Below are 25,435 nucleotides of genomic sequence, written 5' to 3'. Positions count from 1 at the left end.
AGGGCGGAGATCTGAGTGTCTTTCTCGGGCAAGGCTGACGCTCAATAGCCTCCAGCTTATATATGGTACATAGCATACAAGGCCTCTTCCTGAATTCCTTTGCGAGGATATGAGAAAGCGTAAATCGCACATACAGTAGGCTGCCAGATATCAGCCTCCCTGTGCAACCCCAGAAGTCACCGGCCAGCTGTCAGTCCTGCCCTGGGCTAGCCGTCGTGCTGAAAGGATTTGCATGGGGGTCGGCAACTTGAGCCGGTGGCTATGCTCGGAATGATGTGTCCTTGGGGCGTCGTAACCTGATATCTGGCAGCCTACTGTACGGTGCGAAGACGGCAAGTTTCCATCCGTTTCCTTGCCGCGTGCGTTCTACGCGCGGAGGACCCTTGAACTTCTGTCGTTGCAATGACGAAGCCCGCTGTCTCCCAGCCTTTGCAAATGTCTCCCCTGTGCCTCTGAAGGGATTTTCGCCGGTACTCAGATCGCATTATCCGTTTACACATAATGCCCCCATGAGAATCATGAGATCCTAACTCTTCGTGTATTGAAATCCCTCAAGGATATGCTTATTGGGAGCGGGCATGGGGGCAGAGGGGGGGGGGTGCCGGTGCGTGCTCATGCAGCATCGGGGAATAGAAGGTAAAAGAAGCGTATTCAGCTGATTGGAGCCGTTGGTTCTCTCAAGCGTTTCTCAATGGTCTCCATCAAATTTCAACTGCTGCAAATTCGACATGAGGATCGTCCCTGCTCGGAGCAGGAGCTCACTGGGAGACGGGAGACAGGATCATCACGATTCACGGGCGGTCCTGAAATGGATGATGTCACTGCGGATCTTCACGAACATCAGCCCGTCGTTCAATGATTCAAAAGCCAATGGCGCACCGATTTCCGTCGGTTTATATGCACCAAACCGCAATGCGACTAGCGATATTAGGAACGTAGTAAAATACAAAAGGGGGCAAGGCAATTACAGATGCAAGTACTGGGAAAGTAGCAACTCTAAATAAAGTAAAAGAAAAGCACGCCAAAATGAAGGTGGGAGAGACGGGAAAGGACAGAAAAAAACTGCGTCCAAAATGGAACGGTGGGGAATAATGGGGGGGTTGGTAGAAGACGCCATAGATGCGGGGCGGAAGGGGAGATACGCGGGAATGTCATCTCTCTATAACTCGCCCTTCAACACGCCGTCAATGCATCGGTGAATCCATTCCTTCTTTGCACTCAAATCAACTCCAAAGAACTTGCTCAGATCCTCCCTCACACTCTTCTTGGTGACCGTCATCAGATCGGCCGTGGAGAGAATGTGCCGCACTTGGCGAAGGATCTCGTCGTCCGAGGGAAGCGCCCGAGGGGCAGAGTCTGAGGACGCGCTGTATGCAGATCGCTGCGAGCTCTTGCGCGCCAGCGGTTGCGCGGCGCCCGGTGGTGGAACGGGTGGCAGGCCGGAGAAGTCGGGTTGTGCGCCCGGGTGGCCAGAGTAATGTGTTCCCCAGCTCATCCGGTTGGTGTAAGCGTCAATGCTAGGTGCTCCAGGGTATGGCGGTGCTGGGTAAGGCGCACCACCGTATTGTGAACCTCCATAGACTGACCCAGGACCTCCTCCGTACACGGATCCACCGTAAACGGAAGCACCGCCTCCGTACACTGACCCGCTGTACGCAGAAGCGGCGTGCCCCTTGGATCGCCCAGACGAGCCGCCGGCGGAGCCAGAGTGGTACGAGGAGCGTCGAGAGCGAGTATCCGCCTCTAATTCCAGACGTTCAGGTTCAAAGTCGGCCCATTTGCGAAGAGGGATGCTTTTCGGGTCAAAGTCTTCTTCAGCGACCGGCTTCTCCACGACCTTGCCTCCTTCCTCAACTTGTCTGGTGTTACCCCACGAGAAGTCGTCAAAGTGCCAGAAGGAGTACAAGGGAATGAATGCACCAAAGATCGGCATGGCGAGGATGTACTAGATACGCATGGGAACTCAGTTAGTAAGGTAATTCTACGAGATACGACAGAGCGAACAGAAGCATTGCAAACTTACAATTATCATCCATCCAATGTGTTGCCACTCCCTCTTCAGAAGGAAGATAATCATCTGGAAACCGTAAAGGGCTCCCAACATGATAATACTGATCAACGGGAACTGGCTGTCATGCTGCGTAGCGACGGACCATACAAGGTAGACGATGTAACCCAGAGCGGCAGGCTGCACGAATGTCGCAAAAAGATCGAGAAACACAACGAAGCGCATAGAGAAACAGCAGAAGCCGCACATCTCAGGTAACCACAACAACTCGAGCAAGTTGTGGACAGTGGAGTTGATCCATCGACGACGTTGCGAGAGAAGCACGGACCAGCGGTCGGGAGCGTTGGTTTTACACTTGGCGTCACCGGTAAAGCTCGTCTTCATGTTAGGGAAATGTTTGAGCATCAATGTAGTGAGGTATCGATCCTCTCCGAGATGGAGCAAGTTCTTCAAGTGCAACGTGTCGACAACATTCTCCGAGTAATCCTTGATGACGGTCGGGGAGATCAAAAGCGGGATGTTCTTGACCGGCGTACGAACACGGTACATACTGAAACAACCGGGCAAACAGGTAACACTTCCGAAGAGAGATTCGAAGGCTTTTGCCATGTTGTGGGAGATGAAGTATTCATAGACTTGGATCATCGATACCCATGAGTCTCGTTCGTTCGAGATTTGCGTTTCACCGCAAATACCGGCGATCTTGGAGTCACGGGCCATGTTCGAAACGAGACGGTTGAGCGAGTCCTTGTAAACCTCAGTGTCGGCATCCACCATGAAGATGTACTCGTAGAAGGAGGGGTCGACCCCGATGACGTTCTTCATTTGATGGTAGAGTTCGAGTTCGAGCGGGTTCATGGCTTGGTTGAAGTGGACACGGGAGAGGAAACGCATCAAAAGCAACTGCGAGTCGCGCTTTCCACGGTTTCCAGGGCGCTGCCTTTCGGTGGGCTTTCCAACCTTGACGACGACAATGTAGGGAACGACTTTCCCTTGGATTTCGTAGAGTCCAGAGTAGATCTTGCCCATGTTGAGCTGTTTGTTTCCGTCACCCAGGCTTTGGAAGCTCAGGGATTCAGGTTCAACATTGGGATCGACTCCGAGAATGTCGAGAACGATGCGAGGCGTGGGGCGGTCGTTTCCGGAACCGACAATGTTACCATCGCAAATGACGAAGAGCAGCTTGTGCTTGTCATCGTAATCTAAGGTGGCCAAAGACTCCAAAGTACGCAACAGAGAAGCTTCACCCTAGAAAAGCGAACATGTCAATGAAAGGTTCCTGCCAGGCGATCAGCTTTCAAACATTATGCTCATCAACGTACCTCTGTGTAACAAGGGACTTGGCAAATGATGAACTTGTCGTGCTCTTCGGGGTTCCTCTTGGTGGTGAACTGAAGTGCCGCCAAGAACTTGAATCCAACCACAGCGACGATAATGATAGACGCGACCAACATGACGTAGTTGGGAACTTGACATTGCAGGTCGTTACGGTGATCCACTTGACCAACATAGAAAAGATTATCCATGCAGTTCTTGATACTGGCGAAATCCTGGGGGAAGGATGTACGAAGCTTCTCAAAGTCCGCGGTACTGTCTCCAGGGTTGTTGCTGGCGCGGTTCAAGATCTTGTTCGACACGTAGTTGTCGGCACCTCCGGTGCGGGTGTTGTCGGTCTCCAGGAAAGAGGGGCCGCCCGCACGTTGTTGCTTGTACAATGAGTTGGGACCTTCAATTGGGGTAACATCGTAGACCCTGTCGTACGCGATCAAGTACCGATTTGACGGGGCGGTTGCGAAGGATTCAGGACCCCAAACGACGGTTCCTTTGCGTGATGAGGGGTCAACTTTGGCGGTGCTGTGGGGGGACCAGCTCAAGGGAGGTAGTTCAACAAACTCCTGGAACGTCGTTGGTTTAGTGAAACCAGGGCAAACACTTGCAAAGTTGGAGCCTGTAGCATCGAGCTTTGGGAACAGCTGGCGGATATCGTGCCCAAGAATGTTGTCTTTCCACAGGGCCTGGTTCGTGGGGTGGTTGGGCTCGTCGTTGATGAGAGATGAGGCAACGGTATAGTAAGACCCGTACAAGTGAACCATGCCGGTACCATCGAGGCCGACTTTGCTTGAGACTTGACCCGGGGATAACTCTGCTTTCTTCGGGCAGATGAAGTAGCCCATGCCGATGATGAAGAAAAGAATGGCGCAGTTCATCAAGAAGATGATGAAGCAAAGCGCCACCTTTTCTCTCCATGCCATCTGTCGATCCTTCTGCTTCATGCCGAATATCCAAAGGCAGAAGGGAGGAATGAGACCGGTGGTCATCCATGTGCAGCATAACCACCGACAGCGAGTTCCGGTCATTTTCTTCTTCGGTTTCTTCGCCGCCTTGACGGGAACCTCGTTGACGACGACGCCATCCTTTGCCAGGGGACTGAAAGACTTTTCGCTACCCCCATAGCCTCCTTCCAAATCTACACCATTCTTGATGAGCATGATCTGCGAGCTACTCTTTCGTGGTTCGCGCTCGAACTCCATCTCAGACTCGTAATGACTGATATTATCGTCCATGCTGTGTTCTGACCGGGCGTAGACGGAGGCATCGTAGGAATCCTTCGCGTCTACTTCCTGCGCTTCCTGAGCCGCCAATTGCAGCTCCAGAGCTTTCCACGCGGCCTCGGAGAGAAACACGCGGGACGACCCGACGACAGCATCCTTTTCCTTCCAGTCCTTGGCAAGCAGGATCCCGTGAACCTTTTGCCTGTTGTCCCCTCCCGATGGGCTGACAATCACTGCGTAGCGTTTCAGGAACTCTGCGTGTGTCATAGCGAAGGTGTACACCACCGCGGTGCAGGTAGTGAGGGCCAAGATATCATAATATTGCACTTGTCGTCGCACAGCTTCTTGGTCGACGTTCCTGCTCGAGATGTCATCGTTGATCCTGAGGTGATAGATCACCCAGGATTGCGCATCGCTCAGGGTAGGGAGCAGCTCCCCCAACGCATGGCGGAACTGATAACCGACGGTGTCACTAGGATCGCTTGAGCTTTCCTCTTCCACGTCCTGTCCCTTCTTGTTGCGACGGTGCTTAACGGATGGGTTACGACCCTTGCTGGACGCAGAGACCGCCTTGCCGTCACGCTTGCTGGCATGCGTGGCGATCAAGCGGTCCGAGAACATGGCACGAAGGAACATATTGGCAGTTCCAGCCTGCTCGGGACTACCGCGAACGAGTGTGACGAAGTCAGATTGAAGAATGTCCGAGTCACTGTCCGAGAATCCTCGAGTGTCGTACTCGACCGCTCCAGCGTAATGGCGGATTCCAAACGAATGCTTGGGCTTCTTGGCCGCGACGAAAGCGGTGTTGTCGGTCTGCCCATGAGCACCGTATAGCTTTTCGTTGATCTTCGAGTCCTTCGTACCCCTAGCTGCCTCTTGATCGATAATTTGGAGGACACCAGTCTTCGGGCCAGACAAGACGGCGAGAGTCTCCCGGTTACTTGTGAAATCACTCTGACTGAACGCGAGACCTTCGGCAGTGAACGCGATGCGAGGGAGATCGAAGAGCTGTTCGTTGATGAGACTATGCAGCTTCTCGTTTTCGTAGTTGACAAGGAGACGGTGGAATCCGTTCCCAGTAATATCCCGGCCCGCAAAACCAGGAGCGTCAAGGACGGCAAGGAAAGTGGACCACGCAGACTCTTCCTGACAGAGCTTGTTGTTAAGTTGCTCAATAATCCAACTGAAGGCGACAGCGTACAAGGAGCGTGCGAAACTGTCACGTTGCTTCTCAGCTCCGTCGGCATTCAGAAAAATGGACGTAATGTCGCGGCCGACCCTCTTTGTGCGGTATGTGAGGACAGCTTCGATTGCGGCGGGGTGGAGACCAAGCAGGCTTGCAACGAGCTCAAGCTGTGCATAGTTGCGCACTGAGCACGACTCCTGCGTGTTGTTGGGGTCATCATGGAAAGTGATATTTCCCAAGTGAAGGATCGCAGCTAAGAGTTGCCAGAGCTGGGCTTGTTGTCTGCGTCCGATTCCGAGGGACTTCAGGTTATCCCTTAGCTCGTCCAATGCTACCAGGCTGTCAGCTGTAGCCACTCGAACGGTCGACTGGTTGAGGTAGTGGAAGTGAGCAGGGTCCGACAGGTGCAACTGCATCTTCTCGTCAGGTGTAGCACCGGCCAACAGATAGTAGAAGATGTGGAAGCTTCGTCCACCTATAAGATCGACAAAACGTGTGTCAATGACCATGTCCAGACGCCAAACGATTCCGACTCGCCGCGACTTACCATCTTCGGCTCCTGTAACTCGCGACTTCTCGAGCAAATAGTCGACAAGCTTCAGGCCAACCATCTTACCCCTCTTATCGAATTGGTATTCGGCATAGCGCGTGTAGCATGAAGCATCGGTATTGAAGGGCGTCTGCGCATTTCCGAACGCGGATAAGACAGAGTCGACCTTGAGAACTGCTGAATGCACTTTGCTCTTCTTCAAAGAGGTCTTGCTGAGATCGCACAGGTGTCGCGTGATGAACCTGTGAGATTGTGATTTTCCTGAACCACTCTCTCCACTGGAAAAATGGGCGGTATGAGTGGGACAGTTCTGTACCAAAGCGGTGGGTTGTACATGATGCTCACCTCAGAATGACACATTGATCTTGCTGACTGCGAACCATGTGACGGTACGCAGAGCTTGCAATGTGGAAGACATGGGGAGGGTGGGAAACAGTCCCAGGACTCTGCTTGTATGCATCGGCATACTCCTTACTCAGCGCGTCCGAACCGTTTCTCGACGACGACAGTGCAAGCAGGCACCGAGCGCCGACCCGAGTGTAATGCTCCCCATTGCTCAGACGAGCCACGAGATTCCGCGTGACTTGCTCTACTGTGAAAGGGGTAGCCGGGAGCGATAGGTCTTCGCAACCTTCCGAGTTTGCGGTGGCGGCTTGGGTGGCCGTGGCACTGAACGGGTTCGCACCACTACGACCAGGTCGAACCATACTTTATGGAGCTGTACAGTTGAAAAGAACAAATGAACATCGTGAGTGACGTTTTGTTCCACATCGCAGCCAGCTGTCCAAACCACATACCTTTACTGGCGAGTAATTGTGCTATGCTGGTGAAATCGCTTGAAGCTGCTATCGGGCGCCCGAGCGTATATACACCGATTTTACCCTGACCACAATCAAGTCTGAGCTGCTGAGAGTGACGGAGTGGTGGACGGAGCGGTGGTGGGAAGTTTTTTCCGACCAGCAAAGAGCGAGTGTTCCCTCTTGCCCTCCTTACTCGTCCCCTGGTCCTTCTATGTGATACGTTCTATATACACGCACCTACCAGAAAAGTCTCTGTGGATGCAGGTTCTGAAAGATTTGAACAGATGTTCCCACGGCCTTTCTTTGAGGGGAGGGGTTGGGAAAAGACAGGCAGCCGGGGCTTCCACAGGTCGTTGTTTCACCTTTCTTTGTTCCCTCATCAAATCATCATCAGATCGCAGCAGCCACTCCCTCCATTACTGAAGGGCAACGCGCAAACAGGCGCCAAAAAAGAAAGTTCAGGAATAGAAACAACCGAAGCCTTTACCGCCTCCCCGGTCACGGACCCCCATCACCCCGTGCTCCCCCGCGCATCGGTGGTGTTTCAACTTTCTCGCGTCGGTCGTTGGGCCGCACCGTGAACAGCGCCTCAAACATGCGCCGCTCATAACGACGAATCGGCAGGCATCAGCATCACTTCACAATCTGAAAGCATCCTTCACGATACGTACTCCACGAGTCTCCAGAGTTTAGGTCAACTCAAGAGACCATTGGAGATCTCGCAAAACGAAGTTGAAGGAAACGCATCAGAAAGTCGTGCATGGGGAGGAAGCCGATTCTGACGCCAATGTTCCTGACAAAGAGGATGGAGAAACCGAAGGCGCCGACGAGGAGGAAAACGAAGACGAAGAGGAATCCGTTTTATCGACCAATGAGCAGTAGCATAATCGTTCGGTTTAACTGGGAAGTCGAACCAGGTGTATTGGAAATGTATACGACCGTTCGCTGTACCCGCCTTCCACTCTCTCAACTGAATTCGAGCCCACTAAGGTTCTTTTCGAAAGGACATCAATGATGAGCTCTGGACATTCCAAGATGTCTACCAAAAGAGTGCTCGGAACTCCAACATCACCAGGTGTTTGCGCACTAATGTGTCACTCCCGCGGACTGCGTCTCATTTGCAACTACCGTATAACTGTGTCTAACTATGCATCATCTCCGTCGTCGGCGCCGCCCTCTCCGTCCTCCCCATCATCGCCGAGAATTGGCCGAAAACCCTTCCAATTTAGTGAAAAATCCACATCTACTCGTCTATAAACAGCTAAGAACTTGTCGCCTTGATTCCTTTCCACCTTCTTCCCCTCTTCCGTCTCCTGCATAACGCACGGTACGCATGGGTCGTCCTTCAGCTCTTCGTCACTCATTCGCACAAACAAAGGATGCTCATCCAAATGCTTGACCATCCACTCGTGCAAATCGCGCACGTCGGTGACAGTATACAGAATGCCTCCAACACGAAGCATGTAGGCGTACTCTGCCAAGAGCGTCGATGTCACAATGCGAGCCTTGTGCTTGCGCTTCTTGAAGTGAGGGTCAGGGAACAAGAAGAACATCTTGGAGAGTTGGCCCTTCCTGAAGAAATTGGGGCTGAACTTCATGGCGTTCATCCGGATAACGGAGATATTTTGATAGGATCCGGACGCATCTATCGCCTTCTCTTTGTTCTGTTCGCGCAGAGCTTCGATGCGTTTGTGAACGTAGTCCTCGACCTTGACACGAATTTCCATGCCCAGCATGAGTGTTGACGGAAACAGGGGTGAGAGCGAGGTCAAAAGTCCTCCATAACCGCATCCTATACAGCATAAACTCGTGTCAACCGTAGCTCGATCCCATTCATCGTTCTCATGGGGAGCATGCTCCGCACCTATATCAGCAAACTCGACGAACTTTTCCTCCTGTCCAGCTTTGGTTGGGAACCAGGCAGGGTAGTGTTTTGACCAGTCATAGTCTTCCGGGCGTATGGAGCTAAAACAAGACCGTAGGGGGTAAGCAGCGGTGAGATGGAAGTTGCTGGACGAAAGCACAGCTAGAGTACGTACTACACCAGTTGGTGGTCGGAAAAGGGGTTTGCATGCGCGCTGTTGGAACAAAAAGACACATAAGTTTTGAGTCCTGAACAACGACCGAGGGGAATCCCTGAGTTCTTACCGTTGGCGAAAGTAGCGCTTCTGGGGCAGCTTGGTGGTGTCTTCTGCCATAGCTTCTGGGGCTCCCACTTCGGTGGCCATGGCTACGTACTAAAAGTCGTATATACTGTAATTTACGGAACGAGAGGAAGTTCACATTTCAACGAGTTCCAACTTCCAACGCGCGGGAGCTCTGCAAAAGTTCTCGGTCATTTCTTCCCCACATCCAACAGCAAGTCACCCGCCAATACACGACGACGTACGCCGTTGCAGAGCGTGAAGGCACATAAGACCCTTGCGGCTCCCCTCTTTTCACTCCAACTGATCACCAACCCTTGTGGGTGGAATCGCACGAAAGACAATCACCATGGCAGCAACAGTCGCGGGGACAGGGATGGAGGGCGTTGCGGGGAATGGAGGTGCACCGGGCGGTCCAGCGCTGATCTACCCCCCGCCAGAAATTAAGAGTATGTGTCGGCTACAAGTCTTTGACCTCGTTACAATGCATCTTAACTTCCCTGGCCGCTTTCCAGATATCGTCGACAAGACGGCCGTTTTCGTAGCCCGAATGGGTCCTTCCTTTGAAGAGCGCATGCGAGAGAGGGAGAGATTCAACCCAAAGTTCTGCTTCTTAAATCCAACGGATCCCTACCGTGCGTACTATGACTTCAAGATTGCGGAAGCTAGGGAAGGAACTGGTACGTGGGAGCAAAATATTGCCTTTATCAATTCACAGACTTTGAATCTGACTACCTTTACATAGGTGCACCAGAGCAGGGGCCGGAGGATGGGAAAGTAGAGCCGGCTGCGGAGGCAGTTCCTGAGCCGGTAGTAAAGCCACCAGAGCCAGCGTCATACGAATTCATGGCAGACGTGCCTTCGATGTCAGCACAGGATCTGGATGTAGTGAAACTCACAGCACAGCTGGTGGCACGGAACGGACGGGACTTCATGATAGCATTGATGAAACGAGAAATGCGGAATTACCAGTTCGACTTCCTGCGGACCAACCACAGCTTGTTTCCGTTTTTCACAAAGTTGGTGGAGCAATATACCAAGGTTCTGATGCCACCAGCAGCGCTGAATGAACGATTACGGGAGAACGTGGAAAACAAGTTTGCGCTGCTGGAGCGGATCAATGAGCGCGTGACATTTAGGCTGTATCAGGAGGAAGAGAGGAAGAAGGCGGAAGAGGAAGCAGACGAAGAGCGAGGTAATATTCCAGTCAGTTCACTCTGATTTACTGGCCGTCACGTTACTTACCATGATTCTGTACCTCTATCAGTTGCATATGCGTCGATAGACTGGCACGACTTTGTCATCGTCGACACTGTTGAGTTCGTAGAGGCGGATGAGCGGATGGCCCTGGCACCACCGCTGAACCTGGCGGATCTGGAACGCATGTCTTTGACGCAGAAGAAAGCAGCGCTTGCATTCGAATTTGAAGATCTTCCACAAGTCACGGAAGATGCTGATGGCGCCGAAATGGAGGTGGAGGTATGTCTCAACGAGTGCTAAGAGGCAGTTAGGCAAGCACTTACGATTCACCGCTTTACCTTCCAGATGGACGAAGATATGGATATGGACGAAGACTAGACTAACCTATGCCGCCGACGTACTCAGCACACAGCAACAAGATTTTCTCTTCTTGGCTCGACATCGCCACTTCCGCCCCGACATACCGGCGTTTGGCTTATCCGAAACTCGTGGACTCTGATGAAAGCAACAGCAGCTGCTACGATCGCAGTGGTCACTTGTAGCTTACATAGATTACATATACGCTGAGCTTTCCGTCAAGGCGGTCTCCGAAGGAATGAAGATACACGGACGTAGCCTGCAACATGGAATCGTTTGATTGTTTGCATTAGCTGTACAGTGTGTGTAAGAATGTACATATCGGAGGGTATCAGATTATCGCCCTGACAAGGGCGGGGCTGTCTGCACTGCTAGGCATCGCTTCAGATGAACAAGCCTGTCTTCGCCGCGAAATAGATTCATATGCAATGTGTTCCTTCGAGGAGCGCATTCCCACAAATGTGTTCTGGTTCCACATGGCTTCCGAGCGGCATTGACCGCCATCCGAAGTGCACTCTTCTACTCGTGATTCGTGACGGCTCGCTATTACGTGCGCTCTGATCCATTTCACCACGGGGCGCAAGCGAAGGGATTGCGAGTGTAAAGAGGCACCGGTTGAGCTGTTGCACCGCCTTACTGTTCGGACAGTCCTCGCTGACGTACTAAGTACGGCCTTGTGAGCTCAGCGGCGCGCTTCGTACGATTGTTGCGAGTTTGGAAGCACGTGACGACGCTTCACAAGGCACGATCGACATCGCTCCCGCATTGCATGGAACTCCATGGGTAACCCAATGCCAGCTGATTGTCACGACGGCACAATTGTGTAGTGGTGGGTATATGCCAACTCGGAAAGCAGTACAACACCCGCGCCGAGGAAAGACATAAGGGCAAAATTCCATCCCACGCGTTTGCAGGTCGTTGGCCGCGCTGGAATTCGACGAAGTGGGATGACGATATGCATGGCCTCTGTCTGCGTCCATTCATCGGACTGTCTCACTACCCCTGTTCCTCCGCTCGTCTGCGTCGACACCTCGGTCTGATTCTCTATACTCTGTCCTCGTAACCTTTCCAGATTCGCTTTCGCGGCCCGGAGCCGCTCCTCTTTAATCGCCAGTGCTGCCGCTTCCGCCTTTCGCTGCTCCGCGACTGCGTTCAACTTCCGTTTCCAGGCCAAAGCCTCGGCGCGATATTTCTTTTCCAAGATGGCCACCTCCTCGCTCGTCGCCCGTGCCCCAGTGCCCTCTTCGCCGCTCGTCGCCCGTTCACCCGTTCCCTCGTTACCGCTGGTCGCCCGTGGCCCAGTGCCCTCTTCCTTCGGAGCTTCGCGGACATTGCTCAGAGTTTGACGAAGCTCTTTTATCTCCGCTTCCAAGCCTTCAATGACTTCATCTTTCTCTGCTATTACTGCTGCTTGAGCCGCCCGTTTCTGGGAGAGATCGCCTAGTGACTGCTTCCACGCTAAAGCCCCGTCGCGGAGCCTCTTCTCCAGATTCGCTTTCTCTGTCATCTCATTTGCCAAGCGCTGCCCGAGATTATCTTCGCTCCCCATGTTTTCGCGAAGGTTGTTGACATGCGAATGGAGCTTTCGGAGCTCCTCTCCCATTGACCGAAGCTCCTTCTCTTTGTTTGCTAGAGCGGCTTCTTGCGCTGCCCGCTGTTCTGATAGGGTCTCCACTAGGCGCTTCATTGCCAAGATGTCCTTACGTGAAGTTGCCTCTACGGCTTCTTTCTCCGCGCGATACTTGGCCGTCTCCTCGCTCAGATCTTGACGAAGCTTTTGGTTCTCCTCTTCAAGGCTCAAGATCTCTTTTTCTTTCTTCGCCAGCGCGGCGGTCTGCATGGCACGATGCTTCTCCTCTAAAGCTCGCATATCCCCTTTCCGCCGTTCCATGAAGAAGGCCTCCCTCTCTTCCGCTTGAGTGAGGTCTTTCAACAGGTTTTCCGTCTGCACATCCTTCTCCATTCGTAGCTTCTCATTTTCCAACACAAGATCCTCTATGCGCCGCAGCGCCTCCTCGTGTCGCATCTCTTGCTCTTGGGATTGTGTTTGTAGAAGGGCGGCTTCATATTTCGCCGTTTCGCACTCTGCCTTGACCTATGGGATGACGCGCGGAAAGTGCTTAGAGGTCATCACAGCAGATGTGAGACACGTAGAGGGCTGTTACCCGAGCAATGGTCGTTTGGTATACTTCTATGTCAGCCCGTATCAGTTCGACGTCTTGCTGATACGCACGTCTTCCTGGCTTATGATACGCATCATGATACTCTTGGAGCTCGCGTTCAAACTCTACAGCAATGTAAATTCAGTGATTGGAAGCCTTATCTCAAGAGGAACGATGGCATCCCACCTTCGTTCTTCTCCGTTGCACGACCAAGTTCGGCATCTTCATCATCGTAAGTATCAGACTAGAATCATTACTTTAGCTGATGAACATACTCATTGATCCCTGGGCGGTCAAGGTCAAACGAAGAACCTACCCACTCCCTTTCGGATAAGGATCCTTCTGCATCGGATTCGTCCCCAGTGGAGTAGGTCTCGATGGGATCGCCGTCCACCTGATGTTTTTCCCCAGATCCCGAGCTGATGTTCGCCAGAGCCGCCGCGTTCCCATCTTCTCCACCACTTTGGTACACCTCGACTTGATCATTACCATCTAATTCTTCATTTTCAGCGTCGAATCCTGAGTCATTGTATTTATCGTCTTGAAAATCGTTTCCCATTTCGTTGGCGGCAGTATGATAATCCAGCACGCGATTGATCTCCTCGAGTCTTGACCCCATCGAATTACTCGAACTTCTTAATCTGCTCTGAGGACGCGGAACGCGTTTAGACCGCTACGTATGTAATCAAGGGCATGTGAGAGCTTACCATCGCTTCTCTGGCTGGAAATGACGCACGGCGCAACGTGGGAAGTTTCTTGAGTCAATGTCTTATGTTATATGACAACCACGAGGCGTATCAGAAAGCTGGTGCAGGGCTACAAAGAAGGACGACGGGTCGTTGATCGGGGGGGTCCTGACGTCAACCAAGCAGAGTTTGCGGCCTTCTGTTGCTGGTTTCGGAGTTCCAAGACGTCGCCTGACTTTGGAGAGGCGTCGCTGTCTTCATTCCAACGGCGAGTTCCGAATTCTGGTGGCACGTTTCTGCAGCGGTGGAAGCAGAAGATGGTGGACGTTACCTCGCTTGATACGCGTCAAAGCCATGCACAGCTCGACTATTGCATTTTCGACGAGCACTATCTCAAGAGAAACCGGGCCTACTTATACTGTACAGTAGTATACAGTATATACGTAGATAGAGAGTAATACCAACTAAACGGCACGTTAGGGCTTACAAGTTCTCACAGCTCGTCGGGGTAGGCCCGGAATGACGGCACACGTGGCTTTTACAGCGCAGTTTCGACTTCGACCCCGACTCGGCGCCGGTGCCACAGTGACAGCGCTGAGCGTAGGGGTGCGCGCACCAGTTTGACGGACATACCAGCCAGATCTAAATTCGGCGTGCACTATATCCATCATATGAACTGATTCGATCGAGATTCTACCTTAACGTTAATATGGGCAAGCCCGTCCGCCAAAAAAAAAAACGTTGCCGAAGGAATTGCCCACTGCAGCGGACCACCTGGCGGGGAGAACTGATCTCCAAAGTCAGTCCACAAGGGCCACAACGGTAGCCTTGTGGACGGATCAAATGGACAATCATGATGGTTGGTTTGAGTGGAATGTATAGATGACGGCGGGTATAGCCGACAGCCATATCATTGTTCGCCGTCACTCTGCTCCATGTGCTGCAGCCTCTGCAGCCCGGCTTCTCAAATGTTTTAAGACTCTCGCGTCGCTCTTTCCCTTCCTGCTGCTAGCTGTCCCAAACACTTCCATCGCTTTTCGCTGCAGGCCCCTTCCGATACCCAATTCTTCACATTTGCAGCGCTGTCGAATAGCCATGATCCAAATTCAATATCGATTTCCCTCGTCCTCAACGTACAGGAAACCCGCCGCTCTTCACCTTCCAAATTACCATTACGGAGTCGACTGGATTGACGACAAGCTGCTGGACATTAACAAGCCGCTCTTGGTAACTCTAAACCCTCTCCAACAACACCTCCAAGAAGCACCGGAAGGAAATTTACTAGGAGACATAACAAGTTCCAATGACAGGTTCGCAAATCCGTGAAGCGACATATCCGCCGTTCATGCAGTTGCTCACATATCGATTCATATCATGGGCCACATCGCAGTGATTTTAGCTTCGACGAGTTTACGTCAATAGATAGCAGCCCTAGCATCAGCACTAGCAGCAACAGCAGCAGTTGCGGAGAGTGCTCGACGTGCGGCGATGCGGACGACGAACAATCGCGTGCTGACACCACATCGGCGAGACACCAAGACTCGGATCTCTCGGATGCTGCCAGCCAGTCTGACGACGAAGACAGTGACGGCGAGTTGTCTGATGGAGACGACACGCGTTGGAGCATGCAGACTCCTCCTGAAGCTCTACGGCAATGTACCATCCAGGAGACCATCCGACCGACAATGTATGAAGAGTTCACCAAGAGCGGCTTGGACTGGTGCCGATACTGTGGTGTCACCAAAGGCGGCCAGACCACCGCGAGCTTCCGCCCGGGGCCCTGGGGCAAGCGAACTCTTTGCAAGTATGTTGTAGTATCGGCCGCCCAATGACCAGGATCCGCGATTCTCACAGTTGCGGTGTCGGTTTCACTAGCAAGCACGGATGTGACTATAAAGGATACGGCTATGCAGATAAGCAAAGCCGTCTGGACCTCAGCCGCTTCACCCGCGAATCAGCAAAAGATCGTATTCGACCGATTCTTCAAGATTTCTGTGCCACGTGCTTTCAGAAGGATGTGCCACACGCTTCTTCGTTGATTCAATGCAATGGCTGCCCTAGGGCTTTTCACCCGACTTGCTACAGCGGGGCTATACGCAACAGCGGTACGTTTTGAGTGATTGCAAAGCTGGAATGTTTTGGATGTCTCATAACACCTTTGGGAACAGACGATGGTCGGTGGTACTGTGACCCACAATGCGAGAGTAACCGTAGGCTTGCACGAGTCGGTAAGATTCCGATACACATCGAGTCTAACCATACTCCTTGACATTGACGCCATCCTTCTTCATAGTTCTCGACCTGCCAAAGCGCCGACTTCCGTTCATGACGGCGGGAATCTCAGAGCGAGGACTCGCCCAATCCGAAGGCTTGCCGTCGGAGTGGCGTGCATCAGATAGCAGCAAGAGTACTCCTTCGAAGCGGCGTCATTCATCCGGCCATGGAAGCGCCAAAGATGCTTTGCCGAAAAAGCGGCGAGACTCTGGTTGCTTGGATGTCAAAGGGGCGCAGGAACGAAATCATCCTTACTAGCTGGATAGTTTTGCGTCTGTCTCTTCGCGTGGCTCGCATATCGTGAAGATCTGTAGTGATTCACGGTAGGTGATAAATTCATCATTGCGGAGCATCCAGAAAATCATCTACATTTGGATACTGCACGACACGAATAAGCATGAAACTACCGATTAAGCTAGGCATAAGTATCTACCTTATAGGAGAACTCATCCGGCACCCTACACGTAGGGAGACGTAGACATTTGAATAAATGGCCTAAACATTTCGGGATTGTGATACTCCTGTGTACATATCACCGAGTCGGGCTGTAGGCATTCGCCTCTCCGATTGACAGTATTTTGACAGCGCCGAAATGGAGCACGTGAGCGAATGGCTGATAATCCCATTTATAAGAGTTTAAGTGCGCTTCTTCCCTCCGGATCCACACGATCAGGACGCGTTCAAAGCAATCTTGGCACGCGCTCGGTTTCACATCTCCCGGTCCGACGCCTGCGTGTGATGGGGAATAAAATGGACATGTGCAGCTTCATGGATAATGCATCTCCGCAGGATCAACGAGACGACGTTACGAATTCTTGCAGGATCCATCTCTTGTGCACTATGGAGGTAGTGGTGAACACGTTCTTTGGCGGAATACGTGGAGAGCAGATTACATGCAGGAAACGCATGCCGTCTTGTACATACGGTCTCTCCCATCACGACCCGATGGATAACGTGCCTGGATCTGGATCTGGAGGTCCTCTCAAGAGATGCTGTCCCGGAATTTGCCGCAGTAATATATAACCTCAGCGGTGCCGAGTCTGCCGACTGCGGAGACGATGCGGCGGTTGGTTGTGCTTGTACTCGGTGGGAGCGACGGTTTCACAAACGCGAGATGCCGCTTGTCCATATTTTCTGGGCAGTGACGTGATCAAGATTGTATACATGGGAGGGAGTTCGGCCGTATCGCGGGGATTTCGCAGCTTTCAAATTCATGAGCTGTCAGCTCTCTCCTCCCCGGCCTTACCCACCCGTTTCCTCCACCTGCCTCAGACTCAAAACTCAAATCGTTCGTCCACCACAGGCCGAAAACGAGGTCAGCATCTCGAAAAGGCTTCCTACGTTTGGCAGGCTTCCCCGCAATTCTGAGTATACGCATACGCTACTTGTGAAGGGCGCCTCCAGTGCGCGTCAACCAGCAAACTTATACCACCTCCGAAAGAAGGAGGTACTACAGCCAACTACCACAGTCTAAGAAGATGCTTCATATGGGTGGCGCCCCAGAGGAAGGGGACCATCAACCTCCTGCCACCTTCGACGGCAGTCTCGCAGACGCCGCCGGTCGGAAAACAGGAACCGTGAAATTCTTTAACAGTCAGAAAGGTTAGCCACCAGTGAAAACCTCGCGGTTTCAGATAGAAATCCTTATTTTCTTGCTATGTACATGTAGGTTATGGCTTCATTGTACCAGAAATGGGAGGAGAGCCGGAAGGTAAGCTGTCAGGAACAATGGACGACCCGTTTATCCTTCTCCTCCAACTGATGTGTCGTTATCAGTATTTGTTCATCACACCGCCATAAAGAATGCTGGGGGATTTAGGTACCGCCTCTAGATCTATGTGCATGGCGGATAACATATGTTTCGATTGCCGCTGACGCATCTTTCGTGTTGAAAACAACAGGAGCCTTGGCGAGGGGGAGATTGTCGAGTTCGATGTAGTGCAGGTCTGCGGACATCGTCTGATTGTAGCGCGAAAGCTCGAGCAGAAATCGTTAACTCGCGCAACTTTTTGAACAGGGGGCGAAAGGATTCCAGGCGGCCCATGTGACCGGACCGGGCGGCCAACCAGTTCAGGGCGACCTTCGGGCAATGAAACCTTTCCGTCCACCGCAACAGCAAATGAGATACGTATTCGACTACCGAGGCAACGGGCAGATGATGCCAACCTCTCCGGTTATGGCACCGATGTCTCCCGGTGGCACCTACCCCACAAATATGGGGCAAGCGATGCCAGGGGTCTACGCGCCACAAGGATGGATGTACGCACCTTACGGATATAACAGTGGCGCGATGCCGAGTCGGCCGTTCTATAACAACATGTATTCGAGCTCGGTAACGCCAAACGAGAACCCGATGGAGCCCCTAGTCGGTTCATCGGATGCCGAAGCCTTCATGAACGCGGGGTACCGGAACATTGGGGTTCCGAACGGTAAACTTGCACGAAAATGACCCGACTTTCGAGTGCTCAAGTAGAAGAGACATTCCGAGACACTCTCTATCACCCCTCATTCGCGGTCGTAGCAAAAACGCTCGTGGGCTCCTATAATAAGGATATTAAGGTGGAGACTCGACCGAAATCAGACTAAGGTTGCTCATAATCCCCTATTTATTGATACCACGTGAAGGGATATAAGTTGCGGGCTATGCATACTAGCTAACCTGCTTACGTGTAAGCAGTGCGCGACGGCCTTTGGTTCTGGGCTTCTAGGCGATTCGCGCGCGGATGGTCCCTGATTCTAAACAAAAATTGATTAGGGGGGTGCCTTTTTCTCCGTTTTCGGTTGACCGGCCTCGACTGGCGGGCACTGCGAGGGCCGAGAAGTTGACAACAAACACACACACACTAACGTACGCAAGGTCGATTGCAACTCGCAATATCACTCTAACAGCCGGTAGAGCAACCCAAGCAAGCAGCAGCACCCGCAACACCTTTTCCCTTCTCTCCCGTTCTCGTCGGGTCTCTCATCTTGTCTGTCCGTGCGGAGCCTGGTTAGGTGAGTGAAGCCCGTTCAAAGCCCGCGCCGCGTCTTGTTCGGTGGGGAACAGAATTGGAAGTACCATCCTGGTCATCGTCAGGCTGGTCATGGAGTATTGTACGTGTGAGCCGCTACCTGATGTTATCGCAATCTGCCGCCATCTAGAAAGTTTGTAGAAGGGTTTGTCGAAGCATCCCTATCGTGAACGATTCGCTACACATTTCACCGGACGGTAACGCCACACACATCCGTCCAAGACCCCCTTCTGGAGCGTCGTTGACCTAACCCTTCGCAATACTTGATACAGATTGAGAAGCTACCGGTCTTCGGACAGCGGTACCCTTACGCGACTGTATAAGGTTCGTTGAAGGCGCGTGGGAACCGATGCTCCCGGATGCCGGCGGGCGTTGCCCTGACCGACTTTTCTTGTTGGCTTTCGCGCTGATTTTTGAGAGATCCGATGTTAATATGCTTTGATTGATTGATTAGGCATCATCGTACTAGCAGGAAAAATCGTCTTTTCCCTTCAAAACCTACGGTAACTCGCGCTTCTGACACATAATCCTCGAATTGCCTATATTGAGACGGCCGTTCGCGTAGAGAAAATGAGTGACATGGCGGATCGCATCGCTGCTGCGAGGAAGGAAGCGGAAACTTTGAAAGAGCGCATCAAGCAAAAGAAAGATGCCCTTGCTGATACTACTCGTATGTCAGATCGTACGCGTTGATTGCACATCATCAACGCTCTCTAATGAGAATACTTGTTTCACAGTCAAAGCCGTTGCGGCAGAGTTGGAAGCTTTGCCACGGATACAGATGAAAGTTCGCCGCACGCTCAAAGGCCATTTGGCCAAGATCTATGCCATGCACTGGGCGTCAGATAAGCGACATCTAGTCAGTGCGTCTCAAGACGGAAAGCTCATTGTTTGGGATGCCTACACGACGAACAAAGTACATGCGATTCCCCTTCGATCATCTTGGGTCATGACTTGTGCCTACGCACCTTCAGGCAATTACGTCGCCTGCGGTGGTCTCGATAACATTTGCTCCATTTACAACCTGAAAACGAAAGAAGGCTCTGTCAAGGTCGCTCGTGAACTGAGTGCACACACCGGTTACCTTTCCTGCTGCAGATTCATCAGCGATCGACAAATTCTGACTAGTTCCGGTGACATGTCCTGCATGCTGTGGGACATCGACGCCGGCATGAAGACACTGGAGTTCACCGACCACACCGGGGATGTAATGTCCTTGTCCTTGTCGCCCGACAAGAACATCTTCGTGTCGGGTGCTTGCGACGCCACTGCTAAGGTTTGGGATATTCGAACAGGTCGCTGCGTGCAGACCTTCACCGGCCACGAATCCGACATCAACGCGGTGCAGTAAGTGGTCAAGCCCGATACTCCTTCCATATGCGCTCTATGCATGCAACTTACGATTACTTCCGGCTTCAGATTCTTCCCCAACGGCGACGCGTTCGGTACAGGTTCCGACGATGCCTCTTGCCGTCTGTTCGACCTCCGAGCTGACCGTGAGCTCAACCAATACACCCACGACAACATCTTGTGCGGAATCACGTCCGTTGCCTTCTCCATCTCGGGACGCTTACTCTTTGCTGGTTACGATGACTTCAACTGCAATGTCTGGGACACACTCAAGGGCGAAAGGGTTGGTGTGCTAGCGGCGCACGAGAACCGCGTTTCTTGCTTGGGAGTGTCATCGGACGGAATGGCGTTGTGTACCGGCAGTTGGGACAGTTTGTTGAAGGTATGTTCCCCGTTACCTGTTCACTGGAACGTTCATGGACCACTTTGATTTCCCTCACCACTAACCCATTTTCTTTCTCTCGCTTTCTCTCACCCTTTGTCCCATAGATATGGGCATAGAGACCTTTCAAAGATGGAGACCGTATGTGGTCTCTTCTTGAACTTTTTTGGCGCATCATCCTTGAACATGTCAACGGAGGGCGCTTTGGTGCTTGGTCAGCTTGTAAACTCAGAGGTCGCTCTTTTGTTCCTGTTGTCGTCTTCCATTTTTTGGGGAGCCCTACCTCAAAACTTTTTGAGAATGTTCTGAATACCTACCTTGTAACGTTTCCCACCCGATGAGTGTTCCTTCTACTTCTACAATTAAATTATTCTCGTTCCAAGGAATGTGCAATGCGGGGATATTGGCTACATATTTGTACAACCGCTGGATCGTTGGCATGCCATGTGACACCCGGGTGGTTTCAGCAGGAAAGGGGGAAAACAACGTATGTAATGCGTTCTATGTAAGTATAGGCGGCGCTACGAAATCATAATCTACATCATCGTCGTCATCATAATCCATTCTATCTCCTTGCATCGCACTCGCAGTCTCAAACTGCGAGCCGCCCGCTTCCGAGAAGGTCTCCCCATCGTCGTCATTGTCATCCGACGCTTCCGATATCCCATCCTCGTGAGTGTACAGCCGGCCGAGACTGTGTCGCCGGAATCGATACTCGGCTCGTCCGTCAGTCAACTGCGTGCCCAAGGAATCGATGGACGAACTCATCGCGTGGCTGCCGCCGTCGTCGTAGTAGAACGGTCCTGTCGGGTATTCGAGCTCGCTGCCGGCCTCGGTCTCCGTGGCGGCCGCCACGACGTCGATGTTCTCGCCAGTGAGATCCAGGAGAGCAAGGGTGACCGCGACATCAGTGAGCGCGGCTATGTAGTCAGCGGTGTCCCGGTTCACAATGTTCTTGTCGAGCAACATGTTGAAACCGTCCGTCCATTCCGAATACTGAACTTGGGTTGAGCAGATAAAGTCCGCCATGGTGGGAGACGCTGTATCCGAGGAGGAAGAGGATTTGAGCGAGAAGCAAAGTGCAGCTGTTTCCCCGGCATTCTTCTTGCTGCTGAACACGGGGGAGGAGAGACCCGTCAGAAGACCGGTTGCTAAAGACATGTCAACTGGAAGCACGAGATTGAGTGATCAGCAATCATCTCAAAGCCGTCACCATCTCAAAATCATACTTCTAGCAACTTACTGCGTTCGCTCAATTCTTCTATTCCCGGACGCCGTTTCAGTACCTCCACAAATTCTCCGTAATGCAGGAATTTATGGTTGGCTCCCAATCGATAGAATCTGTACAGCCCCTTTATCCGGCCCTTTTCCCTGACAACGGGAAACCAAGCACCATACTTGAGCCGATCTATTCTTTGCCGTTTCACGGTTTCGTAGCTTTCCTTGTAGAAACGTTCCCGGAGGTTTCGCACTGGAGGCTTCGACAGTAGCTGGTCCTCCACTTCCAGATTCTTGAGCTGCCGTTCGCGGATGGCTGAATATGGGGTATCCAGCACTAATGTGCGGAATGCTGCCACCACGTCGTTCGAATTGCGCTGAACAGATTCCACAGCGTGTTTGAATTGTGAGCGAACAAGGGTTGAAACGCGTGGCACATCGTTGTCAGTGGACTCCAGGTCCATTTCCCGCCATATCCGCAAAAAGGATTGAGCCAGAATGCAAAACACATCCTGATACAGGAGAAGTAGCGGCTGATACGTGGTCGTAGTGGAATCTACATGGAAGATACGGATTGTGACTGGTGAGTATACACGATGTATTCTGGCGTAGGTGGAAGGACACTGTCCGGGTCCTCCGACCTGACCCGTATTTCGTGGATACTTACATCCAGTGCTGACCTCCCAATGATCCGCCATGATCTCGCAAACCTCTATTGCCGCTCGCCCAAATGGGCATGCATGCTCTGGCTCCTGACCGGGTTGTTCATCGAACCACTAAACCACTGCGGTTAGACACAATTGCATCTGGGGGAGGCGGACTGTTCAAGTTACATACGCTCTGGTAGGTGGCAGTATCATAATGCACAAAGTAGTGCATCACTTCAAGGCCCAATACACCGACGCGATTCAAATCTTTGTGAGGGGAGAGGCTCTAAAAAAAAACTTGCGTATTAGTTGATAGAACTATCACAGACGTCACGAGCTGTTCCTGCCGTGCGTACCGTAAATCCTATTCGCTTCCAATCCGGAGCAGTCCCAGGTGCTATGCGTGATAACTCCCAGATGTCTGCCAGTTTTTCCGCATGAGAAGGATTTCTAAAATCCACCGGTGTCTTCCGTCGCCGGTGGCCTTCCGCGACGAGAAGCCGCTGGTAATCTATCAATTGCGCCTTCAGCTCTTCAGCTGGGTTGCTGTGCATCAGATTTACAATGACCCTCCTGGTCTTCAGAGCATCGAGCATTTGCACGAAGTCCCCACGAGCGCGATCGGTAACGTGGCGGAATAGCGAGTTCAATAACGATAATGAGTTCAATTGAAGCAGATAATCGGTAGCCGAGAGACGCTGAATCAGCGTAGGCAGAAAAGAGGCTTGCGAGGAGATGGCGTTATTGACGACTAGATAGGGAAAAGGTTTGGTACGGTGTGCCCCATTTGCGTAAACGTGGAACGGACTCGGAGGACCATACCATCAAATCCGTAGCTTTGTATGGCAGAGGAGTTATTGTTTGCATTGGCAGCAACTAGCTTGATGATAATGGCGGTGGCCGGTCGACAGATGTTCACCAGGTTTTGCTTCACTATTATCGCAACTAGCTATCGCATTGACATTGATCAGTCACGCGTCCACAAGACGTATCATTGGAACCCCGTCGTAATGCTTTACCGTGCTTATGAATTGTGGGCTGAATGATTCCCATCCGCGGTCATGTTCCATCAACGTTTGCAGCGACGTCAGCGCATAAGCTAATGTATTCCCTTCTGATGTGATTATGATGTCTTGCAGCTTCTCTGGCCCACCGAGAGTAACGAATTCGTCGACAAATTCGTCTTCCTTCAGGTATTTCTGCAGCAGAAAGATGCTGCGTTTGAGGACTGCCTGATCGTCCTCCGGTGTAAGATCCCGAGCCATCTCCGCCGCCATCAGGGCCGGCGAAGGGACGAGCTTCAGTGTCGTTCCATCGGTCAGTTTCCACTTTAATCTCTACAAGAGGACCGCACGTCGTTAGCCATAGTAGCGCTTCACCAACGCTTGACCATAAGATGCATAGCCTTCCTCCACACACCTCCTGTGTAACTAGTTCCTCTGTTTCGACGATTCGCAGGCAGTAGTTGGTCGGGTTTCCAGACAGCGAAAAATGGGATAGCCACAACGACTTTATTATACTTGGGAGGGAAGAGGACGGGTCTACGGCAAAGTTCTCGACCTTCTGGGACCCATACAGAACGGTAACCAGGATCCGTCGCTTTGACCGAGGGTTGGGTCTGTACGTTTGCGGCATAAGTGGAATGTAGACCACACAGTTGCAGAGCGGGGCTATGTAATGCCGGTCCTGCGCGGAAGATGGTATATGGAGGACGTTCCTCAGGGACCTCGGGCCTGCCTCGGGCTCTTTAGCTCCTTCGGCGAACGGTAGGAAGGCTGGCAAGGGGCAAGGGTGTGATTGCGTGGGATTGCGTTGTCGCGTTGTCCACATGCACGAAGCTTTCTCAAGGGTGCCAACACTAAAGCTGGACATCACCGTCTCTCCACTCCTGCACCCTAACCCTAACCCTAACCCTAACCCTAAGTACTGGCAGCCCCCAAAGACAGCCAGAAACAGGCGGAGAATTGGTGCGGCTAACAGCCTTTTTGACAGTATTTGTGTTACAGCGGCCGCTAAAATACGGATCACGTTCTTGCTCTTCCGGTTTCGGGACACAACCCAGCAACGTTTTTTGAACACTTGATGAGAAGTTGATCCGAATTTTCAACTCCTCTCCTTACGATCTTCTCGCGGAGCCTCCTTGCGCTAATTCGAGTTCCGCCAATGATGTGTCCTTTGGGCATCGTAACGAGATATCTGGCAGCGAATCTCGTTCATGTCCCGTCAGATTCAGAGGTTGCGTTTTGGAATGATTATTCTCTGATGTAGTTTTCCTCCGCCGCCCAAATAATCTGTGTTGTATGGGTCGTAGTACCATATCTATGATGGGCAACGGCCACTAAAACGCCTGGTTTGCGAATCGTGTATGCAACTGAGACACAACCCAGGACACAACCTGCCCGCCCGCCAAACCCTCCACACAGTCTCGCCACTTCACTCCTTTCAAAAACAGCCCCACAGCTTCCAACCCGGTTGTCTGCTCCGGGCAGTACGGCTTACGGTTCACTCCCGTTTCATAAGGGTTGGAGCGATCACTTTGACATTACCGTTCCTGTCCAAATTACATAAACGACTACTTCCACTTTGTGTTTCTGAACGAAAGTGGTTTGGCTGACGAGACGACAGAGGCAGCGATGACCAACTCCTCCACTACCTCCTCGTTCGGTGCACATTCCGTACCAGCAGTCGTCGGTTATCCCGCCGGAGCGGTGCTCATGAACGAATCTGTCAACGGTGCTCCCCGAGGACCAGCTCAACAACGGAGCGAGGCATTGCACCAGACGCAGCAGCAGCAGCAGCAGCAGCAACAACAACAACAACAACAGCAAGCACCACCACTACCAACACCACAGCAACATACCCACTATTTCAACGGGGTGATTCCCACTGGTCTGTTTCAACCACAGCC

General features: G+C 52.2%; 8 protein-coding genes across 8 annotated transcripts; 4 read left to right on the top strand and 4 right to left on the bottom strand.

Annotated features, from left to right (window-relative positions):
• Positions 1-1,159: 1,159 nt before the first annotated feature.
• On the bottom strand, positions 1,160-7,003 carry EV422DRAFT_564901 (chitin synthase-domain-containing protein; the record flags this gene model as incomplete). Its single annotated transcript, XM_053072244.1, has 5 exons — positions 1,160-1,945; positions 2,024-3,256; positions 3,331-6,221; positions 6,294-6,574; positions 6,642-7,003. 5 exons carry the CDS (start codon positions 7,001-7,003, stop codon positions 1,160-1,162), a joined length of 5,553 nt encoding a protein of 1,850 aa, XP_052928081.1.
• A 1,173-nt stretch (positions 7,004-8,176) lies between these two features.
• On the bottom strand, positions 8,177-9,414 carry EV422DRAFT_310989 (putative methyltransferase-domain-containing protein). Its single transcript, XM_053066184.1, has 4 exons — positions 9,245-9,414; positions 9,132-9,174; positions 8,961-9,061; positions 8,177-8,888 (listed from the first exon to the last, which is right to left on the bottom strand). Exons 2-4 carry the CDS (start codon positions 9,167-9,169, stop codon positions 8,242-8,244), a joined length of 786 nt encoding a protein of 261 aa, XP_052928080.1. The 5' UTR covers positions 9,170-9,174; positions 9,245-9,414; the 3' UTR covers positions 8,177-8,241.
• On the top strand, positions 9,136-10,976 carry EV422DRAFT_310935 (Pre-mRNA splicing factor PRP21 like protein-domain-containing protein). The gene is made up of 5 exons (XM_053066182.1): positions 9,136-9,689; positions 9,756-9,920; positions 9,986-10,435; positions 10,508-10,719; positions 10,786-10,976. Exons 1-5 carry the CDS (start codon positions 9,590-9,592, stop codon positions 10,816-10,818), a joined length of 960 nt encoding a protein of 319 aa, XP_052928079.1. The 5' UTR covers positions 9,136-9,589; the 3' UTR covers positions 10,819-10,976.
• Positions 10,977-11,292: 316 nt separating this feature from the next.
• EV422DRAFT_310996 (uncharacterized protein) lies at positions 11,293-13,895 on the bottom strand. The gene is made up of 5 exons (XM_053066185.1): positions 13,667-13,895; positions 13,276-13,605; positions 13,146-13,203; positions 12,963-13,084; positions 11,293-12,892 (listed from the first exon to the last, which is right to left on the bottom strand). The coding sequence occupies exons 1-5, from the start codon at positions 13,667-13,669 to the stop codon at positions 11,603-11,605; spliced, it is 1,803 nt and encodes a 600-aa protein (XP_052928078.1). The 5' UTR covers positions 13,670-13,895; the 3' UTR covers positions 11,293-11,602.
• An 845-nt stretch (positions 13,896-14,740) lies between these two features.
• On the top strand, positions 14,741-16,447 carry EV422DRAFT_609239 (uncharacterized protein; the record flags this gene model as incomplete). Its single annotated transcript, XM_053073847.1, has 5 exons — positions 14,741-14,955; positions 15,036-15,449; positions 15,500-15,750; positions 15,814-15,873; positions 15,939-16,447. 5 exons carry the CDS (start codon positions 14,741-14,743, stop codon positions 16,175-16,177), a joined length of 1,179 nt encoding a protein of 392 aa, XP_052928077.1. The 3' UTR covers positions 16,178-16,447.
• A 723-nt stretch (positions 16,448-17,170) lies between these two features.
• EV422DRAFT_310603 (cold-shock' DNA-binding domain-containing protein) lies at positions 17,171-18,643 on the top strand. Its single transcript, XM_053066181.1, has 5 exons — positions 17,171-17,521; positions 17,589-17,630; positions 17,696-17,738; positions 17,821-17,863; positions 17,937-18,643. Exons 1-5 carry the CDS (start codon positions 17,398-17,400, stop codon positions 18,366-18,368), a joined length of 684 nt encoding a protein of 227 aa, XP_052928076.1. The 5' UTR covers positions 17,171-17,397; the 3' UTR covers positions 18,369-18,643.
• An 857-nt stretch (positions 18,644-19,500) lies between these two features.
• On the top strand, positions 19,501-20,710 carry EV422DRAFT_493322 (WD40-repeat-containing domain protein; the record flags this gene model as incomplete). Its single annotated transcript, XM_053067668.1, has 3 exons — positions 19,501-19,600; positions 19,668-20,277; positions 20,350-20,710. The coding sequence occupies 3 exons, from the start codon at positions 19,501-19,503 to the stop codon at positions 20,708-20,710; spliced, it is 1,071 nt and encodes a 356-aa protein (XP_052928075.1).
• A 330-nt stretch (positions 20,711-21,040) lies between these two features.
• Positions 21,041-24,356, bottom strand: EV422DRAFT_554354 (ELMO/CED-12 family-domain-containing protein). Its single transcript, XM_053071892.1, has 8 exons — positions 23,947-24,356; positions 23,547-23,864; positions 23,350-23,476; positions 22,884-23,278; positions 22,718-22,813; positions 22,548-22,656; positions 21,906-22,436; positions 21,041-21,828 (listed from the first exon to the last, which is right to left on the bottom strand). Exons 1-8 carry the CDS (start codon positions 24,160-24,162, stop codon positions 21,164-21,166), a joined length of 2,457 nt encoding a protein of 818 aa, XP_052928074.1. The 5' UTR covers positions 24,163-24,356; the 3' UTR covers positions 21,041-21,163.
• Between the last annotated feature and the right edge of the window lie 1,079 nt (positions 24,357-25,435).

The sequence above is a fragment of the Fimicolochytrium jonesii genome, assembly GCF_025526975.1.
Source record: "Fimicolochytrium jonesii strain JEL569 chromosome Unknown EV422scaffold_4, whole genome shotgun sequence".
Taxonomy (NCBI): Eukaryota; Fungi; Chytridiomycota; class Chytridiomycetes; order Spizellomycetales; family Powellomycetaceae; genus Fimicolochytrium; species Fimicolochytrium jonesii.
This window is presented reverse-complemented; position numbering and strand designations above follow the sequence as displayed.